The sequence below is a fragment of the Phocoena sinus genome, chromosome 3 (assembly GCF_008692025.1).
Source record: "Phocoena sinus isolate mPhoSin1 chromosome 3, mPhoSin1.pri, whole genome shotgun sequence".
Lineage (NCBI taxonomy): Eukaryota > Metazoa > Chordata > Mammalia > Artiodactyla > Phocoenidae > Phocoena > Phocoena sinus.
Genome location: NC_045765.1, coordinates 71,943,293 through 71,959,352, shown reverse-complemented (window position 1 = coordinate 71,959,352; position 16,060 = coordinate 71,943,293). Strand labels below are relative to the sequence as shown.

Below are 16,060 nucleotides of genomic sequence, written 5' to 3'. Positions count from 1 at the left end.
AGCCTTCTCCAGATCTTTTGCACTTGCTGTTCCTTTTACCCACAGCTCCTTTTCCTCACAGTACATTTTATACTTCTACTTAGTCACTTTCTCAGGGAAATGCTTTTTGACTTTCATTTACTCCTTTTGTAAGCTTTTGTTACACTATTTACTTCTTTTTAGCATGTGTAAGAATTGCTTAATGTGTGGGGCATGTGAATGTGAGAGAGATTTCTTATGCCCTCAACCTGACTAAATTTTCGCTCACCATCATATCCTCAGTGCCTGTCTGTTAAATGAGTAACTTGAGGCATCATTTTTATGATCCTTAATGACTTAAATTAGGTCTCCTTAACTGAGATTCAGGAATGAATTTCAGGGATCGTATAACTGCCTAAAATTGTGTGTAATTTGTTGTATTTAGCCTGTCTCTGGGGGAGGGCGAAATATTTCATAGGTTTTATCACATTTGCAAAAATTTGTAAATCTCTGGTATTATCTTTGGAATATTGGTACTCATATCTGTGATTAATTTGATTGGAATCCTTTTTCCATAATTTTTAATTATAGTCTTTTCTTTTAAAAAATTATGTGGCCAGCTAATTTACAGTATCTTTAATTTCCCAAAATGTCTTTTGTGAAGATAAAAGCCAGCTTGCAGACACAACTATTATATTATGCTAACTTTCAATGTCATCGGCTCTAATTCTGTTTTTTTAAATAATTTTCCAGGGCTAAAGGCTGACATTTATAACACACTTCCTGGCTGTAGGTTCTTAAAATACATGTATTCTTCTGAAATAATGTAAAATTCTACCTTTACTTTTTTTAAAAATAATTACTTTTTACTTTATCTTATGATTATTTATTGCATATTTTATCTTCACAAGCACTCATGTGGACTTTGAAGAGAGAATATTTAATTGATTTATTATAGCAGCTTCCCTAATGTTTAACATAGTACCTTGTGTATAATAAGGACCATATACTTGCTGGGCAGGTAAAAGTATGGCTAACTCAACTTGAATCACCTAATGTTAAGATGAGGGGGAGAAATCTGCTAAATGAAGACTTTTTTCTCCCTTTCCATTAGAACCAGAGAAGGGAAGCACAATTGAAAACAACAGTAAGCATTTAATGAGTAAAGAATTTGGAAAACTAGAGCTGGGTTTCCTTCAGTCATTTGTTTCTTTAGGCAGCAGTGATATATAAAATCAGAATTAGGAGGTGAAACATTCTAATCTGGTACTCTAATTCCACAGTAGGGCCAAAGGCTTCTGTATGAAACTGACATTATTTTATTCTTGATAGCAAATTATTAAGAAGCTCATTAGAAAATGGCTTTCCATGTCCTGCAAGATAGTAAAGGTAGAAACTAAAATGCCAGAGAACAAAATGATTTGCCTTTACTTATTTGTAAAAGATAAGAATGTCAAGAATTGTGTTTGTATGTGCTTCTGAAGTTGCAAAGCTCCAGTTTCATAATTAAATATGTGATACTTTTTAATAATTCTTTACTGAAGTAGTAAACTAGGGTCCATCCTTCAGAAGAGAACCATTTTCTGTTTGGTTGTTAAACAATTCTGGGAAGTTTTGCTAGGTGGCAGCATATGCTCAAGTTGTAGATAATCACCAAGCACTCTAGAATTTTAAAATTGTTGCTCATCAGAAATAAAAAGTATAATTCAGTAGTAAATTATCATCCAAATGGCCAAATTAGAAGTCCTCTGTATAAACCTGTAATTAATATTGTTAACTATGAAATAGTTCAAACATATGGAAAATGATATAACAAATGTCCTTATAATCTGTTTTCTGTATTTAGCAAGTGTCAATATTTTGCCATATTGTAATGCTTAATTCCACCCAGCTTCTTTTCCACCTTAGAAGTATTACTCATTCAGTGTGTTTTCTCATATGTATTTTTTATAATTTTCATATTCATACCCAGTGTATAGTATTGTGTTGTATATTTTTACACTTTGCATGTGTGGTATCATACTGGATAAATGCAGTATCATATGTATAATTCAAAAAGTTATTTTTTTCACCAAACAGTGTTTTCAGTGTTTATCCATAATACATGCAGATTTCCTGCATTGATCTAAAATGGTACATTGCTTATGCTTTATTTATATGCAATATTTTATCTCTTATGCAACATTTTGTAAAAATGCTGCATTGAATAGTCTTGTGCATAGCCTTTTGCTATAGCTGGAGGTATGTCTTCTGGACAGATTTCTAGAAGTAGAATTTTTGTTAGGTGTTGCCAGAGTTCCCTCCAGAAGGAGTATACCAATTTGCATTCCTACCAGCAATGTATGAGAGTGCCTGTTTCCTCACAGTCTCACAAACAGAATGTGTTGTCATATTTTTTTGTATTTGCCAGTCTGACAGGTGGGTAATGAATAAGCAGAAGTTTTAATATATTCTAAGAAACAGAGATACACTCAGATTTTTCTTAGCACTGCAGGCTTCTCTAGAGCAACTAGCTCTTAGAATAATTGTTTTCTAATAACCGTGGGTTTTTGTTATAAGTTAATTCATATGTGTAGCAAAGTTAGTACATTACCAAAAGAGGTTGGCTAATTGGCTAGCAGATAGCCAACTATGACTCATTTCAAGGTAACATTTACGTTTACTTTTGTCTGTGAAGCAAAGTTTGCTCTTAGCTTTGTAGATCAGAAACTTGCTATTGTTGTCACCCCAAAAGTATTCTCTAAAAAGTATTCTCTCAAAAGCAAATTCATATCAACCATAAACTTTTAAGAGACCATATACATAACAAAACTAGTTTATTGAGAAATATATTTAATGTGGATACTAATGCTCACATAGTAAGACACATTCTTTTCCTGTCTACTGATCCACATGAGATACTTGAAATACAGAGCCGCAAAAAGGGTTTCAGGTGCATGATTCAGTGTTGGGCTGTGATACATCTGTCCCCATAATTGAGTTATTCCAGTACAAATTGGAGTTCCCAGGTCTTTGAGCTGGGGAACCTTTCTTTGGAATCTTCTTGATTCAGACAATGCCAGCTTTTGCTCTTTGTGGTTCCCTTTCCTGTGTTTTAAGTTGACTCTTAACCATATGTTCACATGTTCTTTTTCCAGTCAGGTATATTAGCTTTTTATTTATTTATGATTGTATTTTTGTACTGTCTACCTAAGAGTTGATCCAGGTTACATTACTGTGTTCAGATTTCGCCAGGTTAACTGAGGGCATCTCTATGCCTAGGTTTTAGGCGACACCTCATTTTCAGTGCATGTATTTTGTGTGGGTGTGGATGTGTGTGTCTTACCTCTTTTTCTTGTCCTCTTATAGATTATTAAATGCATTATTTTGCAGCTTGGAAGCACTCAGCTTGGGCCTATCAGTCTTGGTAATGATGACCTACAGAGTTTTGTCTTTCAATTTTTGACTTCAAACTCTTCCCTTCCACTTCTTTTTCATTTTGTCTCTTCTCTTTCAGCACATTTCATTATTCTGCCTGTTTTGTCCTTGCTTACTTTATTTCTCTTTCCTTCTTTTCCTCCTGAACAATATTATACTCTTTTCACATTTCTAACAAAGACAGTTCTATTTGCTTTTGGTTGAAGAATTCACCAAAGCATGTTGCCCTTAAGCAGTACATTGGCCTTCTGACAATATTGAGTGTTTTAGGCCTGTTTGTTGACATCTGGGTTATCTGTCAACCAGCTTCATAATTCCTGGGTAACAAATGAATTGGCAACCTTTTAAATCCTAACTAAAAGGCTACTGGTAGCTGTTTGTCAGTTTTACAAAAATAAATTTAAATGCTTGGAGAAAGCTAGGTGTTTGGGGCAGGCAGTGTGAGGAAAATAAAAGTAATAGTTTCATTTTTACATGAAGTGAATATACTTATTTTTTTAGTATATTAAACTTAACAAATACTGGAAAAGTTAATAAGCTAGAAAAGCATTTTTTGGCATTGGCATGAAACTAAATACATGAAGCATCCCTTTGCTTTTCAGAATTCCCTTATGCAGTAATGACAAACATAGTACTTCTTAAATTGGAATTTTAAAATTGGAGTCTAGCTTTCCCAAGATTGAAATGTAACTGAGGACCAGTTCTGCCCACTGCAATTTATTAATCAAGTTTGGTTAAGAGCAGTTAGCAAATAGTATATAATCATGTCATGCACCTACAGGTTACAGCAGTTAGAAATATTTGTTACTATACTTCAATGCATAGTTTATTACTTGCTATTTATTTTATGAATGACTTAACTTTCAAAAAATGTATCATAACCCCCTATTATGCTGCTTATGAAATGTAGCAATTCATTTTTCCACTTAAACCTTGTCTAAATGGCTTTTGTTTATGCAAGTATGATTTTTTTCCTAAGTAGATCTAACTTTGAAACAAATTTCAAAGAGGTTAACATATCTAGTGGAAATCTGATTACATTCTGTTATTATATTACTCTTTTGAAACAGTGAATGAACAAGTGAGTATTGCTCCCTTTCTGGTCATTTGCTTAACAAATATTTATTGAACACACTTATTGTATGCCATCTACTAAGCTGGGTGTTAAGATGCAGTGTTGAATAAAACCAGATATTTGACCTTCATGGAGTTTATAACCTAGTGGGAGAAAGACACATTAAGCATAATCAGATTAAAAGTAAAATATCTTAAAATAAGTGTCATGATAATTCTAGAAGCACTTTTTGACCCCTGAGGGAGGCCAGGAGACACTTTATTGAAACATGACAGTTGGGCCAAAATCAGAAAGATAAGATGTTAAGCTAACATGGAGAGAAAGCAGTCCTATCAGAGAAAACAGCAGGTGTAAAGATTTGGTGGTAGTTATAAGCATGGTGAGGATGGAGTAAAAGATGGCCCATGTGGCCATTCTAAGAGCAATTGGATCTAAGTGTTAAAAAATGTATTCTGATTGAGTTGTGGGTACGTGATTGGAGAAGGGCACGAATGGATATTGAGAAAACAGTTGCCAGTAACTCAGCCAAGAGAGCCAAGAAGTCAAGATAGAAGAAAAATGGTACAATTTGAGAGGTAATTAGGAAATAAAATTATCAGGACTTGATAATAGATTCATTGTGAGGGATTTAGAAAAGAAAGCTACCTATAATGAGCCTAGGTTTATAACTGAAAGGATTGTTCTATTCCCTTAAATATGAAACACCAAAAAAGGGATCCAGTTGGGAGTGAAGAACATGGGTTCAGGTGTGAGTTGGAGGTGATTTTTTAAGCATACTTGAAATACCAAGTAGGCAGTTACACATTTAGGTCTGGAGCTAAAGTGGAGATCTCATGTGAAGGTAGAAATTTTCAAGTCATCTTTGTTTAGGTGGCAAATTAAAACTGTATACACACATAAGATCACTTAGGGCTAAAATGTATATCTTGAAAAGAAGAGCTGGCCTAATCAGTTCAAGACTGATTAGAGGTGGATGTGCCTTCACAGAAGACCAAAGTGAAGTAGCTAGAGAGAAAGCAGGAAAACCAGGATAGTATTCTGTTACGGAAACCAAAAGGAGAGTATTTTAAGAAGGAGAAAGTGTTCAACAGTATCAAATGCTGCTGAGACTTCAAGCAAAATGAAGTCTGAAAAATTCTTGTTGGATTCAGGGACTTGTAGACATCATTGGTGACTTCTAGAAATCATTTTGACAGCTTTTAGTAGACTGATGGGAATTTTTATGTGGCATGCAGATAAGGAGATGGTGAGTTTGAACATCTCTAAAAGCTTGACTCTGGGGCAGTTGAGAGAGGGTGCTCCTAGTGAACTTTGTACTGAGATGTTTTGTTTGTCTTTTCTTTAATGAAAATGACTCAAACATGATTAAAGATTAGTGGAAAACATCCATTTAAGAGATTGACAATGCTAGAGTAAATGGATAGTTTGTAGTAAGGGTTATAAGAAGGCAGAAGAGGATGGGATCCAAAATACAGTTAAAAGATTAACCTCAGAAAAGTTCAGGGATATTTCTTATATTGTAACTTTATTAATAGAGGAGGATGGGTGATGCAAGTAAATTTACATTCATGGTAGTAGAAAGACGATGTTTCCCATCTGATGTTTATTTTCTCCATGAAATTGGAAAAGAGAGAAGAGAAAGGTTAGATGTTTTAGGAAAGCAGACACAGATTTAAAATAGTCATTATAAAGTGAATTGACCAAAATATGTATGTATAATAGGATTGCTAGGAAGTGTAAGGACCCATTTGAGGTTAGTATGGTGAATATCTAGTAGATAGAATGCCTCAGATATTTCCTGGCTCTTGGGGTACTGTGATAAAAGAACTCAGAATGTTGTTTTTATCCAGGGTTCACTAGAGGGATTGCTAACCAGAGGGATGAGTTTAAGGTATTGGCAAGTGTTGATTATGTACCTAAACTGGATAAGAGAAGGAAAATTAAAAAGAAAAGGACTAATCATTTGAGAGAATGTATAGGGGTCAGTGAACTAGTGGTTCCAGTAAACTCGAAGACCATTATGGTGGGTGGGGTTGAACAAGCAAGCTGAAAGAAGTTGTGATCTCAGTGCAGAGTATTTGAATTGATGGTTTTAGAAATGGAATAGTTACGAGCAATGACTAGAACTATGTGTGACCATGGAAGTGGGTGGCTATGATAGAATAGATTAGGTCATTAGAAAGGAGGAAGTCAAGAAGTGAGGATATAATATTGGGGTGGGTTATTCAAGTAGACACCTACATCACCCAGAATAATGGCAAAACTTAGGGTGGAGAGAAATTGTAAGTTGGTTGCCAATATTGTCAATGATAAGGGGGCGAAAGATATTAATGAAGGGTAAGAGGTAACAGCTAAATACAAGAGTCTTGTAAAAACAGAATCATGTTGTTACTGTTATTTTGGCAAGAAGAATTTGAGGATTATGTGTGCTAAGCACTCTTGCCAAGCACAGAAAACATGTAAATATTGCAAGGCCCCTACTCTTCAGGAGATTTTAGACAGTAGAAAAAGACAGCCTCATGAGCAGTTAGTGACAGTACAGTGGTAGGTGCTACCTACAGGTATAGTGGGAACTCCGAGGATGGAATGGTTATCTAACTGAAGAAGTCATTGAAGGTTTCACCGGAGCGATTATCTCTGAACTGAATTTCATGTAGTTCCTGAAGTGGAGGAGGGGTGAAGCATATTACAGGAGGAATTATAAGACGTATGCCTCGTAACAATGATAGATAAAAGATAAACTCAATAGCATCCCATTGCACTAAGTACTATTATAACATGGGGTTCTTTATCATTGGAATATTTCTATCTCTTGGCCAATAATTCTGTATTTTTGTTCTTAGACCTCAGCATTGTTCTGTAATGGGGCGATTTAAATGTGTGTGTGTATGTGTGTGTGTGTGCACCTGCGTGTGTGCCCTTGTGTTTTTTGAGTTATGCTTGAAATAATTTGTTACTGAATATAAATAAAAGGGGTGTGCTAAAAACAAATAAAATAAAGTCACTTTCATGCATTTGCTTTTGTTAATACAAATGCCCATTCAGTAAATTAAATTCCTACAATTACGGGTGAAGCTTTATTTTAAATCACAAGGATTCAAAGATAAATGTGGTGGTCTCTGATGTCAGGGAGCTCACAATTTATTATGTTCCAAGCCCAACAAGATATAAGTGTAATTTAAAATACTAGCCACTGGGAATGCTGTGATTTTTTTTTTTTAATAAGTTGTTTCTCCTAAATCCTCAGATGCATATTTAGAATGTTGATTTCTTATTCCTTCACTGTTTATGGAAGAAGTTTGATTTCATCAAACTATGAATATAGTTAAATAAAGCTTTGATTAAAGTGGTAGACTTATTCTATAATATTAATACTCAAAATAAGGTATGTTGCTTCTTGAATTAAGAACCTCTCTAATTGTGGCTTTATTCCTTGAAGGTTGTGAAGATGCGAAAAGAAGTGAAGAGAATCCGAGTTTTGGTTATCCGAAAGCTTGTCAGGAGTGTTGGCAGACTGAAGTCAAAAAAGTTAGTCATTTAAAGTCATGGTCCTATGACTAATAAAATGTCAAAAGTTGTCTTTATTCAGTATTTACAAAATTTGAGGGTAGGACCTAGAGGAGTAATTAAATGTCTTACTCATACAGCACTTTGTTTTATATGTAGATAGGATCTGAGTGAGAGAAAATGTGCTCTGTCAGCATGTCCTTACATAGTTTGGACCATATTCAATTAAAATATATGATAAATTCTGTTTTCTCAAAACTCTTCTTGTGGCTTTTTCAAAGTGAAAATCCTTTGGGGTTATTCATGTATTTTATGTTATTAGTAGTTATTTTTTTAAGATGTTGATATAGTTTAACAAATCAAGTGATACCTTCAATCAGTTATAAAGATTTCATATCACCTTATTCCTTGAATTGATAATTAATTTGAAATCTTTAGGACCTTTTGGAAGTGTTTATCAAAACATTGTGTTCCATTTAATTTTTTTGAAAAAATAATGTTTTGTATTTTTGGTATCACTAGTATTAGAGAAAAAGTATGTTATTTATAGTTCTTATGCTTTAAGCATGAGTACTTACAGAGTCTTCAAATGTGTTTTGTTTCTGATTAATTTCTTGTTTTTTCTGTTGTAAATGTTTCATAAGATAGCCCTTCTCTCTGATATAATCGTGTATTTAACATCTTTATGTATTTATTTAATTCCAGAGAACAGTTGTCATTTAATAAAATTATATCCAACCTTGTAGCTTATGAAACTTAACTGTAGCTTATAAAACTTACATGAAATACAATGTGCTATTAATCAATTGATTAGAAAGTATTATTTGGCTTTCCCATTAAGGAATTAGAAGGCAAACTGTCTATCAGTGGTAATAGTCATTAATATAATACCTGGACAGTGCTTATTTTTGCCAAAAGCTTGGGTTTGTTGATGGAATTGGGGCATGTGTTGGATGCAGGAGAGGGCAGTGCAGGATAACAGAATGTTTGTTACTTAGTTATTAAGCTCTTCTAAAAGAAATGGAGAGACTTTTCATTATGATACTAGTCTAAAATAAATGGTTTTTCTGGCCACATATTATAATGTGTCTTTTGCAGGGGTACCAAAGATGCACTGTTGAAAAACCAAAGACGAGCACAACGATTGCTTGAAGAAATTCATGCCATGAAGGTAAGAAATTGTGTGGATGTGTATATATGTGTGTTTCCATGTCTCCTGTCAGCCTGCATTCTGTGTGTGTTTGGTGTTACTTATTTGAATATAATCGTGAGTTGACCAAGACTTATTTGTGTGGGTCTGTTTGGTGAAGAATGTAGCACGTTTAGAAAATTGTAATATGTTTGTTTGCATTATTCTATGTTTTTTACTGAAGTTCTTAAAGTACTAGACTAATTTGAGTCAAAACTATGCCAAACTAAACTCATCTATGTTTAATAATGCTTCATACCTAAGATTTTTATTTTTACTGTAACTTTAGGCATGAAGTCTAAGTTAAGATCAAGTCTAAGTTAAGTTCATGCTGTTTGGTAATGTGGATGGTGATATTGGTGGCTGACATCATGCTTTGCCTATTGCCAACTCAATAAATTTTTGTGTGGTGGTGTCAGCACTTTATTCAGCTCTGTAGTAACTTGAAATAAAATTAGTACTGGACCAAAATGATCCGTATTTTTGTTTTATTTCAGCCAAACTCTTCACTAGCATAATTTTTAGGTCTTCTCTCTGTTCTTACTTTGTGGAAACTTTCATTTACCAAATGACATACTATTAAATGTCTGGGAGACTGTTTTATTGCAGTACTGAAAAACAACATTTGGTACCAGCAGTTACCTTAATTGCAGGGTCATTTTGCATGTATGTTTGACTATTACATTTTGGTAGAACTTCTAAGTTTTGAGATAGATAAAAGAGCAAGAGAAATCTCTAACAATATTTTAATTGAGTTAGATTATCAAAGCTTCTCACAATTTTTTCCTTTTGAAGGATGATAAAGTGTCCTATAAGACAGAGTTATCATAGTTAATCTGAATAGAAACCGATGTAGGACATGATTCTTTGGTGTGAGGTATGGTTTTTGTGGGGGTTTTTAAAGTTTATTTTCACAGGACTGTAAAATTCATGGAATCCATTTGATATCTCATAAGTTTTAATACCCTTGTTGTCCAGTCATTCATTCAAAATACTCTGTATTTGACTCTTAATTATTATTTGTATCACTTTGTATTATACATCATTTAGACTTTTTCTTTTTTTTCCATAAAATTCCTGTGAGAAATAAAATATTTAGAGATTTTTGTTTTTGAGGATAACACTAAGGTAGGAAGTTATGGTTATGCCGTTGTCTTTCACTTTCTCTTAACCAAGCTCCTTACTAAATTACATTCCTTACCTAAATTTTTCCCTGTAATTTCTTCTGAATAGTCATTTTTGTAGTCCTAAATTATTCAGAGGCTTTGAGCTACCATATAATTGCTGATATAATTTTACCATGGAAAGGATGGCTTATATATAATAAGCCTGTGTACAGTATATCAGGAGTTTGGGAAGAAAAGGTATTCATTAATCTTTAAAATACTTCCCTTCCATAACTCTCAATAATGCATTTAATTTAGTTAATTAGAAAGAAAAGTTTTCCTATTTTATCTATATATGAAACTTATTTTCTGTAATTCTTAAACCTCATCAGCAGTAGAAAATCAGACTCAGTGATAATTAAAGTTTATAGGTTTACAAGATTACTATGTCATGATCATTGTTTTTGTTTGTTTTGTTTCTGTTTTTCCTTGTGTTTATAAAAGACCACTATGGAATTGTTGCCTCATATAAAGCTAAAATTCCTAGCCTGGTATAGTCCTTGAATTCATAAAATTAATAGTATATATATTCCTTGAGTTATTGTCAGTGGTTAGCATGGTTTATTTGGATACTCTGCCTTCAACTCCTTTTGTAATGGTATTTAAAAACTGGATTAAATCTAAGTATAAAAACCAGAAAAAGAGTAAGTCTGTATGTTTGCTTTCTTTACATGTCAAATTTCATTCTTCATCCGTGGTTCTTTTACAAAATTGGTCTACTTTTCTAAAAGAAGCAAATACATAAAGCACTTTTTTAAATTGAAAGGTCATTTGTAATTTCTTAAGGGAGTGTTTATTGTGTACATGGGAGTATCAAAGAAATAGTCACAAAACAGAAAGCTCACAGTCTCAATTAAATTTGGAGAAAAACCTCTTCTTACTCATTTTTCCAAATGAATTTTTTCCTTGGCTTATATACCATTACATTTTTAGTCTTGTTCATGACATACTGTCCTATACTTGCTTTATATGATAATAGGGTATTTTGTTGCAAGAAGACTTCCTTAAGAAGAAAACCTGATATATTTTTAGAAATGGGAGTTTGTTTTTTCTGGCCAAGGGAAAAAAATGGCCTGATCTTTATGATACTATAAAATGAAAGATTCCAGTTTTATAGACTGTAATGTATAAATACGAAAGAAATCTTTGCTACCTTTTCTAATAGTATTCACACTTTTAACTTTGATACTAGCATATACCCTGCCTTTTGAAACAGTTCCTTTTTCTTTGGATATTAAAGTAGCTTATTGACTTTTACAGATCCCTAAGTTATTTAGCTAGAGAAAGAGATGGTAAAATTAAAGCATACGGTGAAATTAATCAAAATGTCCAAGAAGTCCTTTTCTCAACAATAAAGGTAATATAACTAGCTTTTATTATTTACTACGTGCCAGGCACTATATTGTATGTTTTATATTCACTATCTCATGAAATAGATATTATTATCCCTATCTTACAGAATAGGAAACTGAGGCTTAGAGAAGTTCAGCAGCTTGTTCAAAGTCAAATAGTTGTTAGGTGGTGAACTAACTGTAACTAATTATAAAGCTGATACTGTTAGCTATTTCACGGTACTGCTTCATTAAGATGAGAACTTCTGAAATATATCTAGTCTCTACTTTCTTAAAGATTGGATTAAGTAATATAATAAGCGTGAAATTTGCCCACTAGGAAAAAAAGGCCCAAAGATGTGTAACAAGTTTTCAGATTCTTTAATTCCTTACAGCTAAATATACCGTTACCTCTTTTTTGTATTTTTTACTTTCTCCTCTCTGAGGCCATTAATTTTCCTTATGCTGAATATTCCTATGCAGTGATAATTTGTATATCATGTGAGATCTTGCTCTGCCTGCTACCTTTTACTTCTCTATTTTAAACCTCTTTCACCTTTTGTTGCATTTTTTTTTTCTATTTTTACATCTTCTACTCTCTATTATTAAAAGCATCCTTTGAGCTTTATCAGCTGTTAGGATTGCCTTATCTCATGCTCCATCATGGCCTGTTTCTAAATGGTTGTCATTAGTGGATCACAGATAGGAAAATGGTGTAGATTATGATCTTTAGAAGCATTATATAAAATAAAGTAAAGTAATACATTATCAAAATAATATAACTACAGTTGACCCTTGAACACATGGGGTTTGGGGCTCTGACCCTCTGTACAGTTGAAAATCTGGGTAATAGTTGGGTATAAATTAGTGTGGGACCTCAGTATCTGTGGTTCTGCATCTACAGATTCAACCAGCCTTAGATTGTATAGTCCTATTGTATTTACTCTTGAAAAAAATCCTCGTGTATGTGGACCCATGCAGTTCAAACCCATGTTGTTCAAGGGTCGACTCTATATCATATCATTTGAACTTCACAACTCTAAAGTGGGCAAAATCTTAACTTAAAGGACATATTTAGACGTGTTCTAGACTGCACACACCCCCTTGGTTGCATGTTTGTCATATATAGTCATATATTAATTAGAATTTTATGGTATTTCAGGTTATATATGCCTTTCAAAAATTTATTGAGATTTTTCTCTGTAATTTCACGTACTGTGATTTTGTTAAGTTTTTTCCATTATGAATGCTTAAAAAGAAATTTGCCATAGGGTAAAAGATGCCTTATTTGTCCTGAAAGTATACTGTGTTAATTATTTGTGTCAAATTAACATTTAATTCACTTATTCTACTAAAGTAATAGTATTAATACTATTGTTCTAAGATTGTAATTATTTTTGATAGTTTCATCTTTTATTTGTAAGCCAATCCAAAGAATCATATCATCAAATCAGACTCATATATTAGAGATCTTACCTAGAATCCAGCTTTACTAATAGTTTCAAAGATAGATGCAATCAGAAGGCATAGGTGAACATAGGAGAGATTTAGGACTCTCCATGATTCCATAGGTCCTTCCTTTCTGCATCAGACATGTACTTTCTGGCACAGAGTAGATGAGATATTTAAATGAGGAAGTTTAGGTATTACCTAATAGAAGCGAGCATTTAGATTTTGAAACTTATTCATTCTGTACCCCAAGGTTGTGTAGCTTACATGATATTCTCTCATGTGCCATCCCTCATAAATTCATAGATTCCAGGTTAGTTTACTGTAAGCATCCTTAACAACAGGACATCCCACTGAGAGCGTTCATTAGATAAGGACTTTCTCCTAACAAAAATTATTAGCATAATTACCAGGAGAACCAGTTATCAGCATATTAACAAGTAGATTAAACTCCATCACCTACTTTTCCCTCAGTTTCTTCCTGGTAAGGGACGTGAATAGATCCCAAGACAGCTGTTTTAATTCTTCCCCTCTCTGATTTATAATAGTATGCCTTTTGGCATTTTTTCCTTTTGTTTGTATTTCCCTCTAACTTTTTGGAATGTATTTCAAACCTATAGAAAAATTGTAATGTTACAGTACAGTAATAATGCATTGTATCACATACATGTTTGTCCCTTTACTGGTAATGGTGAGTTCCAGTTACTTGGTTTAGATGTTGTCTGCCAGATTCCTCCCTTTTAAAGGTACCTTTTTCTGTTTGCATTTGTTAAGTAATCTGTGAGATGATAACTTTGAGACTATGTGAATATCCTGTGGTCTTTTCACCCAGTGACTGATGTTCTTTGGCTGAATCAGTTAACAGTTTTTTATTGTTTCTCTTTCTCTGCTGGGATTTTTTATTTCTCTGGTAAGATTTTAATCCATTGAGAGGAATTTTTTTTTTTAATATCATGGAGGATAGTGATAATAGCCTTTTGTGCTTGTGGAGAAGAAAAGATATTTCTTTTTCTTGGTTCTTCATCTGCTGGGTAATTTTGTTTGTTTTTTTGTTTGGGGCCATGCCACGCAGCATGCGGGATCTTAATTATTCCTCAACCAGAGATCGAACCTGTGCCCCCTGCAGTGGAAACACTGAATCCTAACCACTGGACTGCCAGGGAATTCCCATATGCTGGGTAATTTTGAATTGTGCTCTGGACATTATGAAGATTAAGCAGAGATTCTGTGTTTGGTTATTTTTCTCCAGTGAGTGGTGGCTTTATCAGTTAACTTTTGGAATAGGCTTTAATTTCAAACAGTGTTTCTTGGACACCACCTCTAGCCTCAGTTCAGATCTTTTGCCTTTTAGTGAGATGCTTTGAATCTGTTCCTTGGATGAGTTATTTAAGTTTAGGGATTCCTTGTGTGGTTCTTTCCCTTCTGGGTTTCCCCTGCTCTCTAAGTGGATAATGTACCCAGGCTTCACTGTTCCATGAACACTGTTCTTCAGCCACTGCTCCTGAACCATGCAGACTGCAGTTAGTCTTAGGTTGCACTCTGAAGAGATGATGTCTTATTTATATAGCTTCCAATCTTTACCCTAGTTTGTTTAGACTCTACATCAGAGCCTGTCTTCTTTCATTTACTCTGCTTTACCTTCAGGTAGGTTTTTTTGTACTGTGTCCGGGTTTCATGTTTTGCTTTATTTTGTTTTTTGGAGGAAGGGTTAATCATATTATCTGTTAGTACCTTAGTCTGTTATACCCAGAAATGGAAGTAGTGAAAGTTAAAAGTAATTGTAAATAGCTGAAAAAGAGGACTGAGCACCCACGACACTGACACTGTAAATTTAGGTCTTAGAGAGATGGAATAAGTAAAAGAGACTGAGAAAGTGTAGGCAGACAAAGAGAACCAAGAGAGTATGGTATCTAGGAAACCAAGTGAAGAGACTATTTCAAGAGAACAGAGTGATGAACTAGGTGTTTATGTTGATATTGTTGTTCTTGTTTTCAAAATTAGCAATATTATTTTTAAAGTGTAAGCTCATTTATTAGATCCTAATTATTGATTAATTTTTCAAGTTGTTGTTCTTCTGTGGTCTAGAATACTTTGCAGAACTGTGCTGATAGAATTAGAAAGGGTTTTGTTCTTGCTCATGTGATCCTAAGCATGCCTTCTCTCCTTCTTCCCCTTCCCTGTCTTATTTCTTTCTGTTAAAGTATATTTAAATCTCAAAAGTCTGAAATTGTTTCCACATTCATATTTTCTTCCTTTCGTCTGAAACCTAAAAGCTGCAAACACTGTTCCAAGTATGGAAGAGGCATAATGTTTCTCTTTCTTGTTTGCTGTCCCATACTCATTGAGCATACCCACATTATGGTCTTTTATAGCTTCAAGATCAGCACTGTATAACCTATAATTCTCTTTTATATATCTGTACTTTTAATTTACAGTATTTTTCTCTAATGCATTATAGAAATCAAGTAATAAAGAATTTCTTTAAACCTTTAGGTAACTTTAAAGATCCTCAATAAAAATTTTCAACTTAGGGTAGCATGTTTTGTTTGTTGGTTTTAATGTTAATTATCAGAAACAGAAGAATGAATAGGCTCTCCATTTTATAGCCAGCTTAGCCGGTGCTCTAAGAGCGGTTAACTTCTAATTCAGTTTTCTTTAAGGGAGAACTTTTATTGCCTCTGAAGGCAAAGCAAGATGCCCTGATTTAATATCCTTCTGTACTCAACTTGTGACATTTGAAATGATAAACAGGAAGTCATAGTGGTGTTTTAAAAGGGCAAGGGGTCAGTATATACCGCTCTCTTCACACTCATGCAGCAGTGTTTAGAAACAGATCATCACATTGGAATTCTAGTTTGCTTTCCTGGCATGTGGTTTCTGTAGCTTTAAGCCAGTATTTTGAATAGCTCATAATACTAAAATCCTTAGCAGTGTTGCATTTTTAATGTGTAGGGGTCATGATTTTCAT

The 16,060-nt window shown here is 33.7% G+C and overlaps 1 protein-coding gene across 1 annotated transcript in view; it reads left to right on the top strand.

The window, feature by feature from the left end:
• The window catches only part of SRFBP1 (serum response factor binding protein 1), a 52,762-nt gene that overhangs the window by 2,563 nt on the left and 34,139 nt on the right, over nucleotides 1-16,060 (top strand). The window contains exons 2-3 of the mRNA XM_032628406.1: nucleotides 7,890-7,978; nucleotides 9,056-9,128. Of these exons, the coding sequence (XP_032484297.1) occupies nucleotides 7,890-7,978; nucleotides 9,056-9,128 (162 nt within the window). The remainder of the gene's footprint in view (nucleotides 1-7,889; nucleotides 7,979-9,055; nucleotides 9,129-16,060) is intronic.